The sequence below is a fragment of the Eumetopias jubatus genome, unplaced genomic scaffold (assembly GCF_037043125.1).
Source record: "Eumetopias jubatus isolate StellerSeaLion01/CBP00866 unplaced genomic scaffold, mEumJub1_p1.0 scaffold_9, whole genome shotgun sequence".
Taxonomy (NCBI): domain Eukaryota; kingdom Metazoa; phylum Chordata; class Mammalia; order Carnivora; family Otariidae; genus Eumetopias; species Eumetopias jubatus.
Genome location: NW_028274815.1, coordinates 36,614,392 through 36,634,212, shown reverse-complemented (window position 1 = coordinate 36,634,212; position 19,821 = coordinate 36,614,392). Strand labels below are relative to the sequence as shown.

At 40.7% G+C, this 19,821-nt stretch overlaps 1 protein-coding gene across 3 annotated transcripts in view; it reads right to left on the bottom strand.

The window, feature by feature from the left end:
• Positions 1-19,821, bottom strand: part of ACOXL (acyl-CoA oxidase like) — a 354,745-nt gene that overhangs the window by 11,654 nt on the left and 323,270 nt on the right. For 2 of the 3 annotated variants that reach the window (XM_028117110.2, XM_028117111.2), the window contains one exon: positions 13,813-13,914. In XM_028117110.2, the coding sequence (XP_027972911.1) occupies positions 13,813-13,914 (102 nt within the window). Of the gene's footprint in view, positions 1-6,000; positions 6,266-13,812; positions 13,915-19,821 lie in introns of those variants that run through there. The other variant, XM_028117112.1, reaches the window with a different exon arrangement.

Sequence of the window (19,821 nt, the reverse complement as noted above, 5' to 3'; positions counted from 1 at the left end):
TGAAAAATATGTCAAAAAAAACTTGTACAAAAATGATCCTGACAGTTTTATTTACAATAACACTGATCCATGATATTATAAATGTCTATAAACAGGAGAATAAACAATTTTTTAGCACAAGTTTTTCTAATGAAAGAAAAAAAACTAAAAGTAAGTCTTAAAGTCTTCAGTTATTTTTTTCTTCCCACAGTGCATATAAATAAGACATCATACCTTAATACCCATGGAATGATGCAGCTGAGGTCAACTGGAAGTAACAAGGTCAATTCCTTGAGATTGACATAGCAGAGGCCTAGAGAGATCAATATTTGGGAAGGAGAAGGGGTTGGGAGAGTTGTCTACAGTGAAATACCACTCAGAAAAAAAAAAGGAAAGAATGAACTACTGAACATCTCACAAACATCATACTGAACAAAAGGAGAGTCTATCTGTTTCCATTCCTATGAAGCTCTAGAGCAGGCAAACTGAGCTGTAGTGACAAAGTCAGAACCCTGGGGGGCAAAGGAAAGAGATCGATGGAAACAGGGCTGAGGGAAGTTTCTTGGGTGATGGGGTATACATTGTGCGATCTACCATTTGATTTGTCAAAACTCACTGAACTAAGTGAACTAAGTACCACTAAGATTTGTGTACTTCAGTATATGTAAAGTAGACCTCAATTTTTTTAAATTAAGAGAAAAGGAAAGGGAACAATATGGGGAGAACCAACATATAATTGCCCACATTTGTGTGTGTGTGTCAAGTAAGTAGTAGTGTGTATCACACTATTTTATTTAAATGGTAATATTCAGCACCTAAAGAGTAGGATGAACCTAACATTTTTAATGAAAAATTATTTTTCATTAGAAAAACTCAATATATTTTATTTTCCTCATTTTGCCATAAATAGGTTAACTCTTTTCCTGGGAAAATTCCTTGCTTGGGCTTATAGGAATCAGGATTGTATGGTTCTCAGTCCAGCAAAGACTGGAAAGGATCCTCCAGATAAGTCAAGTATTGTCACTGGATGAAACAGTTGCGGGCAGACTCTTCAGCATGAGAACAGAGGGACTGGGGATGGTTCAAGTGAAAAAAGACTCAACAAATTGAAGATCCAGGGAGGCCACCAATCTGAGTTCAAATGAACTTGGGAAGCTCTCCAGAAAGCATTCTATCAGATACCATTTTTTCCTTCTCAAAAATCAGTCAAAGCTCACTTCCAGGAGGATGGATACACCTTTCCCTATTCTCTCACTAAACACAACTGAAAACCCTGGACATTATATATATAACAAGCCTAAGAAGACTGTGAAAGGTGAGGAGAAGACAGACTGTTTAGGGACACTGGGAGTTGAGGAATGACAGTGGTGAATTCTCTGTGTTTCCTTTTTACCTCATGTATCCCACACTCAGAGCTAAAGAAGCTAGCAACCCAAGAACATCAACAGATGCAGACAAGAATCCCAACAAAAGCATGCGCTCTCCAGGCAAAAAAGGGGCAGCCGAGCAAGACAGAAAATTTTGAGACAATGACCACCCTTCTCTAGCCAAAGACCACCTTTCTCTACACAGAAAACCTGTAGCTCCACCACCCATGTCTCTCAAGGCTGACTGTCTGAGTTTAGTCCTCCAGTCTTCTTGCCAGGCTAATGAGGTATCTGCCATCATGTCAGTGGACACCACATGGGGAACCTGGACCTGGCAGTAGAGATGCACTCCTTCCTCTTCCAGATGGAGCACTGTAGAGGAGGTCTAGTGAGAGGAAGGACTTAACCATCACATGGTGATAGCAAAGACACTACCAGTGTTAATGGAGGCCATGTGGGGAGCAGCAATGAGGCTCTCCCACTCCTCACCACCAGCAAGGAGTCAGTGGAGGCCTAGTTGGCAACTGAAACTTCTGTCCTCACCCAGCAGGAACAAGGAGCTCCCCTTGGATCAGCAGAGGTTGAATGGAGAATTGACTTCTGACCCTGCAGAGCAGTATTGAGGTGGTGTACTCCTTTTCTTCCACTGGAGCACTGGATTGAAAACAGAAGGCTTAAATAAAATCCAAAGTTTCATAATTTAATACCTCAAATATTTAGGTTTCAATAAGAAATCAACTGAAGAAAAAGACAATCAATAGGTGCCAGCACTGAGATAAGAGAAATGCCAGAATTATCCAACAAAGATTTTAAAGCAAACATCATAAAAATGCTTCAACAAGCAGTTATGACCATACTTGAAACAAATGAAAAAAAAAATAGAAAATCTCAGCAAAGAAATAGGAAATATAAAAAACCAAATAGAAATGTGAGGACTGAAAAATACAATGACCAACATAAAAGCCCAGTGGATAGTCTCAACAACAGAATGTAAGAAACAGAGGAAAGAATTGGTAAATTGGAAAACAGAACAATAGAAATTACTGACTCTGAACAATGGAGAGAAAATAGACTGAAGGGAAAAAAACAACAAAAAACAGAGGCTCAGGGACCTGTGTGATTAGAACAAAAGATCGAACTTAAGTGTCATTAGAGTTCTAGAAGGAGAAGAGAAAGAGGGCAGAACTAAAAAGCACTTGATGAAATGACCAAAAAACCCTATTTTGGCCAAAGGACACAAACCAACCAATTCAAAAAGCTGAGCAAACCTCACCCAGGATAAACTCAAAGGAATCCACACATGGCACATCATAGATGAACTTTTGAAAACTAAAGACCCACCCCTCCAAAAAATCTTGAAAGCAGAGAGAAATAACACACTTTACTTATAAGGGAAAAAAACAACTTGAATAACAATGGATTTTCATTATAAACCATGGAAGCCAAAAATGCTTTCGGGTGCTGAAAGAAAATAACCCTCATCCCAGAATCCTATATCCAGTGAAATACTGTCCCTACTTTCGGATAACATGTTTGTCTATGTCGAAAATTCCAAGGGGGAGCACCTTTCGGTTAAGTGTCCAACGACTCTTTGTTTCAGCTCAGGTCATGAGATCGAACCCCATGTCAGGCTCTGTGCTCTGCACAGAGTCTGCTTGAGATTCTCTCTCCCTCTCCTGTCCCTCCCATTCGCGCGCTCTCTCTCTAAAATAAATGAATAAATCTTTTAAAAAAAGAGAAATTTCCAGGGAATTTGCAAGAACTCCTAGAATTAATAAGTAAGTTCAGCAGGATTGTAGGATATAAGATCAATGGATAAAAATCAATCATTTTTCCACATACTAGTGATGGACATGTAGATACTTAAAATCAAAAATGCAGTACCATTTACAAATATGCCCAACTGATTCTAGTTAAAGGTTTTAAAGCAAGTCAGTGGAGGAAATATAACCTTTCAACAAACTGTTCCTGGAGCAATTGGACATTTTGGCCAAAAAAGTGAATCTCAACCTAAAAGTCTTCTACCTTATACATAAATTAACTCAAAATGGATCATGGACTGATATGTAAAATTTAGAAGTAAAAAACATTTAGAAAAAACCTATAGTATAAGGTCTTCAGGACCTAGGGATGGGTGAAAAGTTCTGAGACGTGGCATCAAAAGTACAAAAGGAAAACTGATAAACTGGATTTCATCAAAATTAAGAACTTTTACTCTGGAAAAAGGCCATGTTAAGAAGATGGAAGGACAAGCCAGGCGGAAATATTTACAAGCTATGTATCTGACAAAGGACTAGTATCTAGAATATATAAAGAACTTTAAAAACTCAACAGTTAAAAAAAAACCCAAACAATCCAATTAGAACATGGGCAAAAGATGCCACAGCAGACATTTCAACAAGGAGGATATACAAATGGCACATATGTACATGAAATAGTGCTCAACATCATTATCCATGAGGGAAATGTAATTTAAAACCACAGTTAAATGTTACTGCATACCTATCAGAGCAGCTAAAATAGAAAATAGTGACACCACCAAATGCCGGTGAGGACATGAAGAAACGCCTACATTGCTGGTGGGAATGTTAAATGTTACAGCCTCTTTGAAAAAAACAGTTTTGGCAATTTCTTTAAAAAAAAAAATCAAGATGTACCCACCATTTGACCCAGCAAACGCATTCTTGGATATTTACGCTAGAGAAATTAAAATATATATTCATACCAAAACCTATACACGAATGTTTATAACAGCTTTATTCCTAATAGTCAAAACTGGAAGAAGACCAGATATCTTTCAATGAGTGAATGCTTTAACAACCTGTGCTACATTCACTCCATGGAGTACTACTTTGCAATAAAAAGAAACAGACCACTGACACATGCAACAACTTGGATGGATTTCTAGGAAATGATGCTGGGTGGAAAAAGCCAGTCCCGAAAGGTTGCGTATTATGTGATCCCACTTACACAACATCTTGGATGACAAAATTATAGAAATGGAGAACAGATTCATGTTTGCTAAGGATTATAAGGGAGGCAAGGGAAGGAAGAGGGCGTGGCTATAAAATAGCCACCGGAGGAACTTCTGTGGTGATGAAAAAGCTTGGTATATTTACTTTATCTATGTCAAAATCCTGGTGTGATATTGTAATATGGTTCTGCGGCTGATACCATTGGAGGAAACTAGGTAAAAGGATAGGAAATCTCTCTGTATTATTTCCTACAAGTGCATGTGGATCTGATTCTCTCAAAATAAAAAGCTTAGTTACCCTCCCCGACCATAGCATAAATTTCAGATTAAGTTTTTTTTTTTTTTTTAGATTTTATTTTTTTATTTGACAGAGAGAGACAAAGGAACACAAGCAGGGGGAGTGGGAGACGGAGAAGCAGGCTTCCCGCGGAGCAGGGACCCTGATGGGGGCTGGATCCCAGGACCCTGGGATCACGACCTGAGCAGAAGGCAGACGCTTAACGACTGAGCCACCCAGGTGCCCTCAGATTAGGTTTTAACAAAAGGTTTTATATAAGCACAACAGAAGATTCTTTTTATTCTTTTTGGTTGGAGCATAATGTACACACTGAGATACAAATAATAAGTGTGTTCTAGCTTGCTAAATTATCACAAAATGAACATACTCATGTAACCATCATCCAGATCAAGAAATAGATCACCTGTATCCCAAAAGACCCTGCAAAAAGTCACACACTTGAGCTGGATATTTTTCTTACATTGTCTCAGCAATAGCCAATTTGGTTATAGAATTAATGCCTGGTAGTTCTGTGATGTAAATGCCCAGCTATCCAGGGAAGGAGCGTACAGAAGAATATTGGTTTTTATAGACCCACAGGTTCTCACAAGTGAGTCCTATCCATTGTCTGTGCTTTAAAATGGGGGCCACCCCATTACTGTCTTTGTATAGTTACTAAGTACCAAGTGCTCTGAGTCCCCCAGAAGACAGAATAAGTAGAGAAGGCCACAGCAGTATCTAGCCTCTAAAATCAAAGGAAAAAGTAACTTAGCATCAGAAAAAAGAAAAGCAACTAAAAACACATTTTATTTTGTAAAAAATATTCATTTCTAGCTGGAATATTAATTTCTACCAAAATGGATATAGTAGGGATCATTCCTGTTTTAAGTTCAGTAATTCATTTAAATTTTATTATTATGGAATCATAATAAAACCCACCTTGTGCTTAGCTGCGATGGGGTCTACCCTAATCTGTTTAGACACAGCTGAATTCCATCTCCTGAAAGGTCTTTTTGGTGTAACACAGGTACTCTTAGGAACAAATTTCACCAGCGGGAAATTCTTGCTGTGCATCCTGGGGTTAGGGGATGAACCCAGAGACTTTCATGGAGGATGCCCCAGTTACCCAGCATTTCAAGAATCACCCCAAGGAGCCCAGGATAATGCAGCTGCCAGAAGAACTCAGAGGCTGGAGCTCAGGAAAACAAGTTGCTCTCTCCTGTGGTTCTAACAAGTTATCCTTGAATGAAGGAAATGGAATTATCCCGGTGCATTCTCCAGGTACACAAAGCTGTACTGGGGCAAAGCATGGGGGTTGACCAGGTGGTTGCCATGCGGAAACCAGGATGGCAGGAGTGGTGACCTCAGGGTCCCTGGCCAAACAGAAGAAATCAAATCCCTCTTATATTTTCTTAATCTCAGTTGAGTGGCCTACATTTATAGGTTCAACAACATATTTTATGCTGCTGAAGAACAGGTTTGGCCGGGGTTAAAGGGGAGGGGGAAGGGAAAAGAGGTTTCCCACTTTCTTAGTGGCGCTCTGTTGGTATTGCTATTTTTCTTCTCTCTCTGAGTCTCTCCTTCTTGGGTTTGGAAAGAGAAGGTGGACCAGGATGCATTCATATTCTAGTTGGTCCCTGCTGTCTTCTGGAGGTGAACCAGGGGGTCCTACAGAAGTGAAAGGAAGTTAAAAACAGTTCTGGGGATACTTTCAAATCTCTGAAGACTTTAAAATTGGACTCAGTTGCATTCCCTGAATGACCACTCCATTGTGCTATCATTTCATAATACCCCAGCTTCTTGACCGAAGCCACCAAACAGAAGATGTCCCTCCCCACCCTGATGGAATGGGCGCTTAGGGTTACACTCCACACTAGCTTCTCCACTCAGCCTAAAGGACACAAGCAAGTGTCATAACTTCATCATTTGCTTGTAGCCAAGTCAGATGGGCCTTGCTGGGTGGGTGGGACAGGGATGAGGGAAACAGATTCCTTCTCAAATTCCTTAAAAAGAAAAGCAAGAGTCTGTGGGTAGTAAATGAGGCCAAGGAACTGAGAAACCCAACCTCTCTTTCCTGGTCCAAGTGTGTTTTTAACATCCTGGGCCTAAAACCCCAGTTCACATGGCATTTGACTCTGGTATCCGAGCATCTCTTAAGTTGCCTTGATGCAGGTGGTTTGGCAAAAGGGAAACAGAAGAATGGGGTATCTGAGTGTCCGTTAAAAAGAAACCTTTACCAGAAGCAGCATGGAAAGCAGCCCTGCTGCATCGGTAGGAGGTGAAGGGCAAGGGGACTCTTTCTAAGCCTCACAGGTACAGGTATGATGTACGTGTCCTTGAAGTTGAGATCTGAGGAGGAAGGCTAACATCCCAACACCAACTTTCCATCTTGGAACTCCTCCCTAAATTTTCTTCCTGTTTTGTGTCTTCTACCCCAAGCCTTTTGGCCATAAGGCAATGACTGAATTTATATTCTACAGTTAGTTCAAAATGGCAAATAAGCATGATCCATCTTCTAAATTCAAAGGAGCCAAGTAGTGTCTTCGCTTTTGGGGTCCGGTGTCTGCCACACTTCTGCACATTCTTACTCCAAGCCACATTTCCTAAGAATAAGTTAATGTGTATGTGTAGGTGGTACATCTGCAGTACTTGAATGACCCATCGATCCATGGACTTGAACGTTCTTCCCCCTTGATGATTCAACCACTTGATTGGCTAAACTGAAACTAAAACCCAAACCTTAGTGGTCGTTATAGACTTGAGCAGATACAGCCTAAGAGGTCACTTGGCATCAACAGTCTCTCCATGGCTTCCTTGCTGCCACTGGGTCCCTGAGCAGCTCTCCCTCAGGGAGAGAAAGGAGAGTTCCTTTCAGTGGAGCACACAAAGGCTCCTAGGGGCTGGGATCTTAGTCCTTCTCCTCTGTTCCTGTGTTCGCTTGCTGGCAAGGGTATAGGAGAGGACTGAGACTTGTCCTGGTGAGCCTGGCCTTCACCCTAGCACATCAGTGGGCACATCACAATGAAAACAGTCTTAAAGGCATGGGGCAATTACTCAGAGGGAACAAGGTGCCAGGCATCTGTTGCTCCAGCAGAAACTGTGCGCTTAGGAAGAAACTGACAGGTCATGACTCAAATAGGACATTAAGGCAACGTTTGGGTGTAATATGATCAAATCCTGGCGGGGGAGGGGTGTCAAGATTGCTTTGACATGGTCATGATTAGTATTTATTTTCTCTCTTCCCGAATGAATTTTTGGTTTTTAACATTGTTACTCTTACAGGCAATCTCCCACAGCCTCTGGAAGGTGCAAAGTGTGGCCCTCCTTACCTCTGAGTTGGGTTATGCAGTCCTCCCTGACCTCCCTGCAGATCCTTTATAATATGCTTTCTCACGTGGTTCCATTATTTGGGTTTGGGGCAGGAAATAGAACCTGATTCAACATTTTGCTAAGTATTATTTTCACCACACTGAATAGGGTCTTTTTTGATCTGCAACCCACAGCTGGGCTGTGGTTCTCTCAACACACATAAAGTTCAAAGCTTCCCCCTATGTTCATTTCTTGGCATGAGCTGACCACGTCTACATGTAGTTGCTTCTCCTTTGTATGTCGCCGAGAGTCACTGTTCCAGTGCTGGTGGGCATTAACAGAGCAGTTCAGCTGTGCCCAGGAGTTCAGGGAGCAAACACTTCAATGAAAAAAATGAGGCTACTCTATCTAAAACTGAAATTTACTTTAAGGGCTGACATAAGAAGTAGAAGACTCAAAGCCATTTGCAAAAGAATGTATTATTTTAAGAAGCTGAAATTTTTGTTTTGTCTTGTCTTCTTTTTTAAGCAAAATATGGTTGGTTTTAAGGAAGATATACAATTATTGACTTAGATTATTTTGAAAGGCTTGCCTTCTTAAAATGAGCCTTGGCTGATTGTTACTCCTTAATGCTGATAATTATTTGAAGCAAAATAAACACAAACATCTAGGTTAATGAAGAATGAAACAAGATAATGCCTGGACACTAAATTTTCCAAGAACAAAGCACACAATTACGCAATTGTTCTATACATACCCCCGGCAAAAGTACCTAATGAAAAGGGAACAGAAATCTTTTACTCAGGGGCCTTGTTACAATGGAGCCCTGGGGGCACTGCCATGAGACTGCCTTTGAGCCAAGGCCCTACCTACTTTGAGGGCCTAAAGGTGGAGCCGACTCATCTGACAATTCAGGCCTGGGAACCTGAGAACAGCAGTGTCCTAGAATCCAAAAGTCTCACCTTTACCACTCCTTAAACCAGCAGCAAATCGGCCTTAGACTCCCAATCCATAAAGTGGATTAACAGCTATTCACACTAAGGGGTGCTAGTGGGGATTACACAGGATAATGAATGTGGATGAGCTCTGTCAACAATCAAGTTCCAGACAAAAGAGAGGAGCTAGTTATCATAGCTAGGAAGGGCTGTAGGGGAGAGATTTGAGTTTAAAAAGAAAACAAACCCCAACCCAACCCCCTCTCCTGTGGGCTTCAGTTGGACAATGGGGAAATTGTGCTGCCTTTACAATATGTGGATGGATTTTACTCCGTCTGGGACACCAGGCAGGCCTCTGTGAAGCTTTTGAACTCAGGTCTTGTACTGTTCCATGCAGACAAGCAGGATGATGCTTCATCCACCTCCATTTGGAGTTGGGAGTTCCGGTTTCTACGCTCAGCTAGAATCTTGGGCAGTCGTTTAGCTTTTCGGTTTCTTAGTTTTACTCATTTGTTGAGTGGGGACTGTACCAGCCTTACTTACCTGGAAGATCTTTATGAGAATGAAATTAAATTTTGTTCTCTTTTAGCATAAATATATGCATTGCTAATTATAATTAGCCTAGAGTTTTAGCGTAACTCCTGGTGTTCTGAAGTTTTATTATTTACAATCAAGCCCAGGCTGATTGCTACTCCCTGATGTGTTTTTTTCTTAATAAACTTTTTATTTTGGAATACTTCTAGATTTAAGGAAAAGTTCCAAAGATGACACACAGAGTTCCCATACGTCCTTCACCCAGTTTCTTCTAATTCTTCTCTTAACACCTAATATAACTATGGTCCATTGTAAAAACTAAGAAGTCAATATTGGTACATTAATATTAACATACTATAGATTTATTCGGATTTCACCAGTTTTTCTAGCAATGTCCTTTTTCTCTTCCAGGACTCAATCCCGGACACCACACTGCTTTTAGTCATCATGTCTCCTTAATCTCCTCTGGTCTGTGTTGGTTTCTTAGTTTTTCCCTGTCTTTCATGTACTGGCAGTTTGAGGAGGACATCGCAGGTCTTATATAGACCGTCCCTCCATCTGGTTCAGTCTGACTTTTTTTTCCCCTGATGATTGGATTGGGGTTATGGATTTGGGGAAGAGTGAACTGCTCTTCTCACCATACAATATTACAAGTGCATGTCGTCAGCACAACTTATTACTGGTGATATTCTCCCTATGCACTTGGTTAAGGTGGGATCTACCAGACTGTTCCACTGTAAAGTGACTGTTTTCCCTTTCAATGCTCTGTTCTTTAAAATAAAAGAAAATCACCGAGTCCAACCCACACGGGAAGGGAAGGGGGAAGGGGCAAGAATCTACATACATTAGTAAGAAAGATTGGTCTCTTTTGCCCCATTTATGGATCTGTTTAATCATTTATTTATATCATTATGGACCTCTGTTTAATTATTTTACACTTGAGGTTATAATCCAATGCCATGTTATTTATTTTGTTGCTCAAATTGTTCCAGCTTTGGCCATTAGGAGCTCTTTCAGTTAGCTCCTTCCAGTGTCCCTTTGGCATAACCCCACAATCGTGGGGTATTTCGTTTTTGTTTTTGTTTGGAGCACTTTCTCACTTCCTAGCACTGAAAGATGCTCCAGGCTCGTCTTATATATTCATTGCCCCGGTCCTAGAATCAACCATTTCTCCAAGGACTCTGCTTCCTTTTAATGGAAAATGGTATTAGAAACCAAGAACTGGACACTGGGTGTACTTGTTGTTACTAGCTAATGCTGATTTTTATCCAAATAAAATAAATGAAAATGTTTAGAGTCAGAGAAATATGGGTTTTCACTAGCTGTGTTACTTTGGGCAAGTTACTTTGCCATGTTGGGTTTCCATTTCCTCATCTATGTGTAAGGATAATGAAAATGACATACAAGGCTGTTGTGGAGTCAAGTGGTATAACACTGAAGGAACTTCCTGTTTCTGATACTCAAGAGCTAGATTTTGCCCCCTAACCGTTCTGCTGAAAACAACCAAAATTCTTAGAGAAAATATAGGAATCCTCTTCAAAGTATAAATGATCTGGCAAAATAATAATGGCAAAAATTATGGGAAAGTAGGAACCAAAGAAACTAAACAAGTAAGAAAGTTGCATTTACCCTGAAGGCATTTGCTATTTCCAGCAATTTTGAATTTTCACTTGATAGCCTCATGGTGGCTGGGGTGGCAGTAGGGGTGATGATAGTCAAAACCAGGGCCAGCACTAGGCAAGAAACTTAATAGAGACCCTTGCTATAATAAGCTGGGTACCAAACAGTTATAACCTTGGGGGAGGGTGAAGGAATTACTGTTCTTATTTGAACTCTCTGAGTCTTACAGGAAACCTCAAGTCTTGAGTTTGGTTTAAGTTGGGTCTTAAACTGAGAGCACCTTCAGATGCTTTATAAGGGGAAGAAGGTGCCTTCAATTTGGCCTTCATGTAAATCTCACAAAACATTTTTTTCAAAAACAATGACCAGCACATATTAAAAGATAACTATACACAAAGCAGAAAGAATAGACAAAAGGAAATAGAATGCTAAAGTCTTAAGATACTGGGATTATTAGCTATAGACTATAAAATAACTATGCTTCAATGCATAAAGAAATCAAAGACAAAATTGAATATATCTTTAGGGGATAAGAAACTAAAAAGTTATACAGATGATATAAAACAGAAACCAAAAAAATATTTTTTAAGATAAAAATCCTAACAAACAGGATCAAAAATTTAGGGGATGAATTAACCAGCCCATTAGATGCACCTAAAGAAAGAAAGAATCAGTAAACTTGAAGTTATCATGTGAAAGCATCTAGATCAGTTTCAGTAATATCAATCATTCCCTGTCCCCTTTTCACCCTTACACAAGCCCACTCCTGTTAAGCACCTCTAAATGGCCAAGGGTCCCAGACATTTTAGTGAAAAGAAGCTGCTAATAACATTTCTGAAACCTTGAAATCCCTGCAAGGCGTGCGGCAGAAGCATTTGTACCAGCTGCACCACACTCTTCCCTCTGGGAATACTGGGAAAGCCCAGAGGAGGCGTGAGTGCTCACGGTCGGCAGCACTGAGATCTGCACAAGAAGGCCTTGAGATGTCCTATAGGTCCCAGCAACCCACCTCTAGCCCCACAGATAGTTTGTTCCAAAATGTCTGGCTGCTCCCTGCTTTTCTCCCAGGCTGCTAGGAGTGTCTAGGAAATGAAAAGTGCAAAGTGTGTTGCACTAATAGAATACAAAAGCACTTCAATGTTATATGTGAAAGTTGGTGTCTTTTACTCAACATTCTTTTGATGGATTTTTTATCTCATCTACGTCACTGAAATACTTAATCACGTGGATTTAAAATCTTCCTTCATGTAGCTCTTTTTTTTTAATTAAAAGTATTCTTTTTTCCTCTCCCCAAAGTGGGCATTTTCTTTGTGGAACGTAGACAGTGTCCAAAGATAGCTGCCATCAATTTTTCCTTCCCTATATGTGCATGTTGCTTCTCATAAGGAGAGGTGAAGTCTCTTCTCTTGCCCAAATCTATCCTGGCTTTGGGGCTCCCTTGGGCCAACAGAATGCGGCTGAAGTAACACTGTGTTAACAGTGGGCTGAGCCTTGAGATGACTGACATCTTCCACTTCCCCTCTGGAAGCCGGTCATGATATAAAACAGTCAGCCCTCCTGACACTACTGTGTTTTGAGGAAGCCCACATCCGGCCAATCCAAAGGAGACAATTGCCCAGCAGCCCCCAGATGATCCTGCCACCCCAGCTGAGGTTACCACCATGAGAGTGAAGAACCCAGCAGACACCTCAGGCAGCAGGAAAACCATCCAGCTGAGCCCCATTCAGATTCAGAATTGTGAGAAATAATAACTAGATGTTCTAAGCCACTAAGTTTTGGGGTCACTTGTTACATGGCAACAGATGACTGAAACATCTTTGCATATGCTTTTCTTCATAATAATTGTTCTCCTGAAAAGGAAAAAGACTCTTCAAGGTTCTTCAGTGTCCACCTCAGTCTGGCTCCTGCAGATTTCTCCAGGCTTTCACTTGAGATGTCAGCCAAACTGGTCTTCTTGCTGTTTCTTAACATGTCTGTCCCAAGTACTCCCATTTGTATGATTTTACTCACTTCACCAACCCTGTCTGAAGCCTCACCTGCATTACCCCCTCTTCAGTCATACCACCACTTGGTTGGAATTTTCCACTCCTGAAGGTCTAGTACAAGAATGACATTTGCTCCTAAGTGATTTCTGTCCTCTGAACTCTGGAATTATTCCTTGGAAAGTCTCTGTTCCCTTGTGTTTTTATTTGCATTTTAAAGTCAGTTTTGTGTCCTCATGTATAATAAGCTCCTTTGAATGCAGAGACTGAGCATATACCTGTTTATGTTTTAGCATCTAATGGAGGCCCTAGAAGACAGGCCCCTCAGAAAACACTCAGAAAGCGTGTTTTATAGATGATTATGCTGTTTTATACATTTTTTTTTCTTTCGAGCAGCATTTTGGTGGCGATTCATTGGCTCTATCTTCATTTTCAGGTGTTCTGCCGCTTTCACATTGAATTTCCATCGCTACTTCTGACATAAAAATACCACAGGTCTTTTTTTCTGAATATGAAGAATGAGTTAATAGATTTTGGTAAGAAGTAGAAAAATGAAAATCACTTAATACATTTCTTTTTTGCCAAGACAAAGAAAATGCTTTTGATTCCCTCTGCTTTTCATGTCAGAAAGTTCATACACAGTGAATCACTTCCTTGTCACTTAAACTCAAGTGTAATATGATCATGGTAGGCAATGAAAACATGTATATGAAGTCCCAAAGGCATAAAAATCCATGAGTGGAAACCGATAAAAGATTGACAGCTGTTTTCTAAGAAAGCAAAGAGCTGACAGCTGATGTACAAAGGGTTTCTTCTGCACACCAGGGACCCTTACCTGACTCCTAATCCTCGTGCTGGCCATGGGAGTCAAAAATTTATGTTCTAGATACCAGGCTCGCTCCTGGAACACCAGCTTGGTTCCATATAACAGACAAAACTAAGGCATGGGGGAAGAGGAGAGAAATGAACAAACAGTAATATATTAGAAAAGGCAAAGTCTAAGGAGGAGGAAGAGAAATAGCGTAATATTACATTTCATTAAATCATAAAAGTTAATACTGTCTCAATGTAAATGGTCACATTTTGGATGTGCAGTATGTTTTATTTTTAAAAACTATTCTATAGAACATGTAAAGCATATATAAAAGTAGAAAGAATAGCATCGCGAACTGCCATGTGACCATTCCCCCAATTAAACAAATATTAACTCATGGTCAATCTTGCTTCATCTGCAACCTCACCCAGTTCCCCCTCATCCCAGGTTATTTAGAAGCAAAGTCCATATAAAGTATATTTTAAAACATGAATGTAGTATTTTTGTTTGCTTTCCTTCTCAATTCATGAAAGAATATTCTAAATGTACATTCTGAACATCATCTTGGTATTTTCCATTGAGCCCGATTTCATTAAACTTTCATAAAAATAGCATTCCTCATTTACATTTATTTCAACATGTTTTTCCTGTTATACCCCTGAAACCTACCCACAGAACTTCTTCATGACATCAGTGGCATCAAGCAATAATAAATGAGTTTTCCTGTATCAAGCAGCACTTTTTAATTAACTATTTATTTACTTTTTAATATCCAATCATTTTTAAATCATACAAAAGCAGAGAGAAGAGTAGAATGTACTTCCACGTCTCCATCACCCAGCTGGAGCAGCTATCACTTCATGGCCGATCTTGCTTTATCTCTCCCCCCACCCCTTTCTGGATTATTGTGAAGCAGAGTTCAGTTATACCATCTCATAAGGTTTCACTGTTTATTTCTAAAAGATAATGACTCTTCGGAAGTAAGATTACATAAAGTCCACCCAAGTGACAACAACAAAACCCTCAATTCAGAGTCAAATGGAAATGGTCTGCATTGTCAGAAGACAATATGTTTTCTATGGCTCATGAGACTCAGAAATCACACAGTTTGAAGTCATGTAGACTATATAGGCTCTTCCTTCTTTTCCTGAGGTTCTGGGACATCCTTGAATTAGCATCATTATGGACAGCCTCAACTATTCAGTCTTCCCAGAAAGGGTCACATGCTTTGTAGCTTGTCTATGAGAGATATTTAAGATTAATTATGGCTCTTTTATGACCTCGCTAATGTTCTGCTGGCTAGTGAAAGCTTCCTTTGGCCCTTTTATATAACGGCAGTAAAGATGTTAGCTGACCCTGCAGACATAGTGAGAGCAACTGAAAAATACTGTCAGACATCCTGATAACATGAATTCTTACAAAAATAATAAATTGTATTGCTTACATGGCTAAACCGCCTCACAAGTCTCTAGGTGAACTTCCTATCAACTACAAAAGTACCTATTGTGGATTCCTAGGTATAGGAAGTTAATTTGCATCACTTCTGGGTCTACAAACCTATAAGGTCAGTGATAAGAAATCCAGAACCACAGAATGTAAGTATTTTTTGAAATAATTTAACTCATCTTCTCACTCAATCCAGAATCCTGTGTCAGCCAAGGTACAACCAAGAAACAGATGACATATTCACATTAGGATGATTCAACAAGAGCTTAATAAACTATTTTCATAAAGGGGTGGGCAAGTTGTAGGAGAGCCACAAGGGATAGTGCAGTATCCTAGAGCTAGTATATCTGGAACTGCTACCAGCTCTAGGTTTCAAGGGAGGAGGGCAGGGAGTGGCTACCAGATCCTAGAAGAGAGAGCTGTATACATAGAGACATCTTAAGAGGAGCTGCAACCTTCAGCCTAGGAACACAGAAATCCCAAGGTGACCCCACAGGGAGGCAGGCAGGGGGCACCTTATCCACACCTTATTCTCCTCGCCTCTCCAATCTCTAACTGAGGCTTCCAGTTTTCAGAAGCTAACCAGATCCAGAGGTCAAGGATCCCACTGATGCAAGTTATGCAAGTCCACTTCCTGGACCTAGAGCAGGTTGGAGAAGGGTGGAGTGAAGAGCGGGAGAGGCAAGTAGAGGATATCTGGCACAAATCCCTTCTCTAACACCCCTGACAGATGGTGGTCCAGCCTCTAGACTACTCCTGTCCGACTCCGGCCCAAGCCCACTTGGTCCCACAGAGATCCTAACCAGCCCCTGACTGCTGACACCATTGCCAAGCTCTGTTCCAGACTGCTGGCTTTAACCAGTCTCACACCATGTTTCCTGATTATGTCTGCTCCTCCCTTTTGTTGACTCCTGAGTTGTCCTCCTGTTGTCAGTTTGTGGCTCTTGTGATCTGATGCTCAGGGACACTTTCCTGACTTTGAACTTCTGCTTTTCTCCTTCAACACAGTTCAGACTCTCCTTAAACAACTTTCTTTACCTGTCCTGGTAAACACGGTCTTGGTTCTCAGTGGCTACCGGAACACCACATCTAGGTCCAGATACCATTAGCCCAGCCTCAGACCCTCAAACAGAACCTGAATGTCTTTCCTTTGTCTTTGTGTTCCAGAGACAGGAGCTCAAGGCATTAAGGGGCATCTGGCTCTCAAAGAAGTCTCATTGTTGGAAGAGCCATGGCATATCGAGCCACTTCTCTCTGTAGAGTAATGAATTTATGGATTGTTCAGTCTGTAGGAAAATGATCTGGTCCTGCTCATCTCCGTATGCTTAAGGTCTGGTAAAGGAGCTGACATGCTGCAAGAAACTAGCTGAAACACAATTTCCTATAACGCATAGCTATTAACCCCGTAACTTTGGCTGCCTAAGGAACAAAACAGGAGTCTATGAAAACATCCAGATAACAGCCCTTAACAAATTTAAAGATCAGTTTCACATCTCTGCTTAGTCTTTCTTCAAAATGACCAACCTTCACAGATCCTCATCTCCCAGTTACCACACGGTCTCCAGCCCTCGTGCCCTGGGGGCCTCTTCTGGATGCTAATTCTGTCTCTCAAGGTGTCTCTCAGAAAACTGAGCAGAGTACCCAAATGTTCTCTCATTACTGTAGCGTCGGCAGCACCACCACTATCCTGGACTGGGATTCTACACTTTTAAATGCAAGTTAAGATGGAATTTACTTTCATGACAGCCACATAACATTTTTTGAATAAATGAAAGCATATCATACATATTTGGTTTAACATCAAATGTTTGTTCACTTGACACTCCCAACTAAGTCTTTTTGCCCATGAGCTATTTTCAACCAACACACACATTCATATAAACATCCCTAAAGAGATGATTTAAAATTCGTTCTTTTTTTTAAAGATTTTATTTATTTATGAGAGAAAGAGTGCACTAGCTGGGGGGAAGGGGAGAGGGGGAGGAAGAAGGAGGCTCCCTGCTGTACGGAGCCTCACAACAGGGCTCCATCCCAGCACCCTGGGATCATGACCTGAGCCGAAGGCAGATACTTAACCTACTGAGCCACCCAGGCACCCAAAATTTGTTCTTTTAAAAAATAAAGTTCTTTGCTTCCCTATTATTATTATTTTTTAAGATTTTATTTATTTATTTGACATAGAGAGACACAACGAGAGAGGGAACACAAGCAGGGGGAGTGGGAGAGGGAGAAGCAGGCTTCCCACGGATCAGGGAGCCCGACGCGGGGCTTGATCCCAGGACCCTGGGATCATGACCTGAGCTGAAGGCAGACGCTTAACGACTGAGCCACCCAGGCACGCCGATTCCTTATTATTTTAAAGTACCATCTTGTTGATATGACCTGTCTCGCATCCCCAAAGTCTCTATGAATCTTGACTCAATCACCTGATATGCTTGTGTCATTTACAAATTTGTAAAATCCCATCTATATCTTTATGCAATAGAAGCCAGCTGATAGGTCTAAGTCTTCTGATTCAAGTGTCTGAGAATCTATTTAATGCCATGTCCTCTAACTCATATTTCTTTCTTTTTTTTTTTTCTAACTCATATTTCTCTGGCTTGTCCATAAGGATATCCTGAGACTCTGGCAAAGTGTTGGCCAAAATCAAGATACACCAATTTCCCCAGATTTTCTCTTCTAGTAACCTGATTAAGAAAGGAAATGAGATTTGTTTAGCAAGGCTTAACCATAGTGAACAGAGAGTCTCCTAGTGACTGTCTCTTTTCCAATTGCTCATAAGCTATTCTGAATACTCTTTTCTAGAATTTTAACTTAGATTTATATCAATATTAAATTCTATAGTTTCCCAAATCTATTTTCCCCCCATTTTTAAAAAATGTGCACATTTGCTCATTTCTGATTTTTTGACATCTCTCTTTTGACCTTCTTGGTTTTCAAAAGGACAACTACATGTCCTTCACAATTCAGGCAGAAAATGGGAACATTATAGGGCATGAGTTTTGCTTTCTTTTTGCCATCTCTTAGCACCAAAGCTTTCTTCCCCAACCAGAAGCCTATTTCTTCAAACTCTGAATGTAGCTAAAAATGGCCTTTTAAATCTTCATCAGATTATTTGTCAAACCTCATGTTATGCTGGGTTTCGGCCATCCTGACATTTATTAAATGCTATCCTTTTGTATTTATCCTCGGACAAGCCTCTCTTTCCCATTACCCCTCTCCTCATTGCTTATATGTAGCTACCTTAGACCTGTGCACAAGGAGCACATCCATGCTCTTAGCCTGGTTTCTTAAAATGTGTCCCAAATCACAATCTTTTGTCTGTACCCACTGTATTGTCAGAATAATAGTCTGCTGCAGGCTAACAAAAACCCTGGACACCAAAGCTTGGGTACCATGGTTGGCAATGCTTTGCACGTGATGTCACATTGCCACATTGTTACATTGTGGGGGAGAATTAAGTGTTGTTTATAGGGACTCCAGAAAAAGAAAACAACTAGAAGCCTTGTTGGGTTTTTCCTGGACTACACCCCCTGTACCTTTTCCCTCTGCTGATTTTAATCTGTATCCTTTTGTGATGTATATACAGACTTTATATATTTGGGTCCTATGAATCCTTCTAGCAAATCATCAAACCTGAAGGTGGTCTTGGGGAGCCCTGACATAGGCCCCATTTTACATATGAAGACACAGAGGCTCAAGAAAGTTGAATTATAGAGCTAGGGTTGGAATTAAGTTTTTCAGGATTCAAAGATATTTTTCGATCAACCATAGCACCTCTACTTTCCATTAAAAAGCCAAAACAGACAACTCTTTTAAAAAAATAGAGGCCGTAGATTCTATTTTGGGCAAGATGAAGTAAAAGACTCACCCAGTCTCTCCCACTGAATGTAACCATTACTCCGGGACAGAGTAAATGCAAAAGCTATTTGAGAAATCTAAAAAATAAACAGTAGCACAAAGATTGGGGAAGACGACCAGAATTCAAAGTACCACCAAACGGGTGGTTATTTTCATTTTTTCCCCCTGGTCCTCAAGCTGCTTATTCCTGGAGGCATATGTAGCAGACTAGGACAATTAAGTCCCAGATTTCTGGCTGGAGGATGAAAAAAAGGTAGCTCCAGGGAACCAGAAAGTATCAAGGAGATTATGGAGAAAAAGGGCTTGGGAAAGTAACCTCATAAAGTTGCTTCTAAACTGGGTCCAGCCCCCAGTGTGCATATGTGAATCTAATGCCAGTTACCTTACATAATAGGTTGAGAATTGAACCAGTATGTAGATGAGAATGTGGGTGCCAGGCCGGCACTGCCAGTGCCTGTGTGGGACAGAACAGAAGAGGACTGCAAAGGCTATGGAGACTCTGTCGACACCGGCACCGGAGTGACCCGCAGTGAACAACCAGGTACACAGGCTGCTAATGCAAACATATTAACGTCCTTCACAGCGAATGGCAAATTATACACAAAATCTAGATAAGAAATAACAGCAATTCTACACAGTCTTTCCCAGAAAATAGGAGAGAAGAAAACCCTCCCCGACTCATTTTATGAGGCCAGCATGACTATGATATCAACACCAAACAAA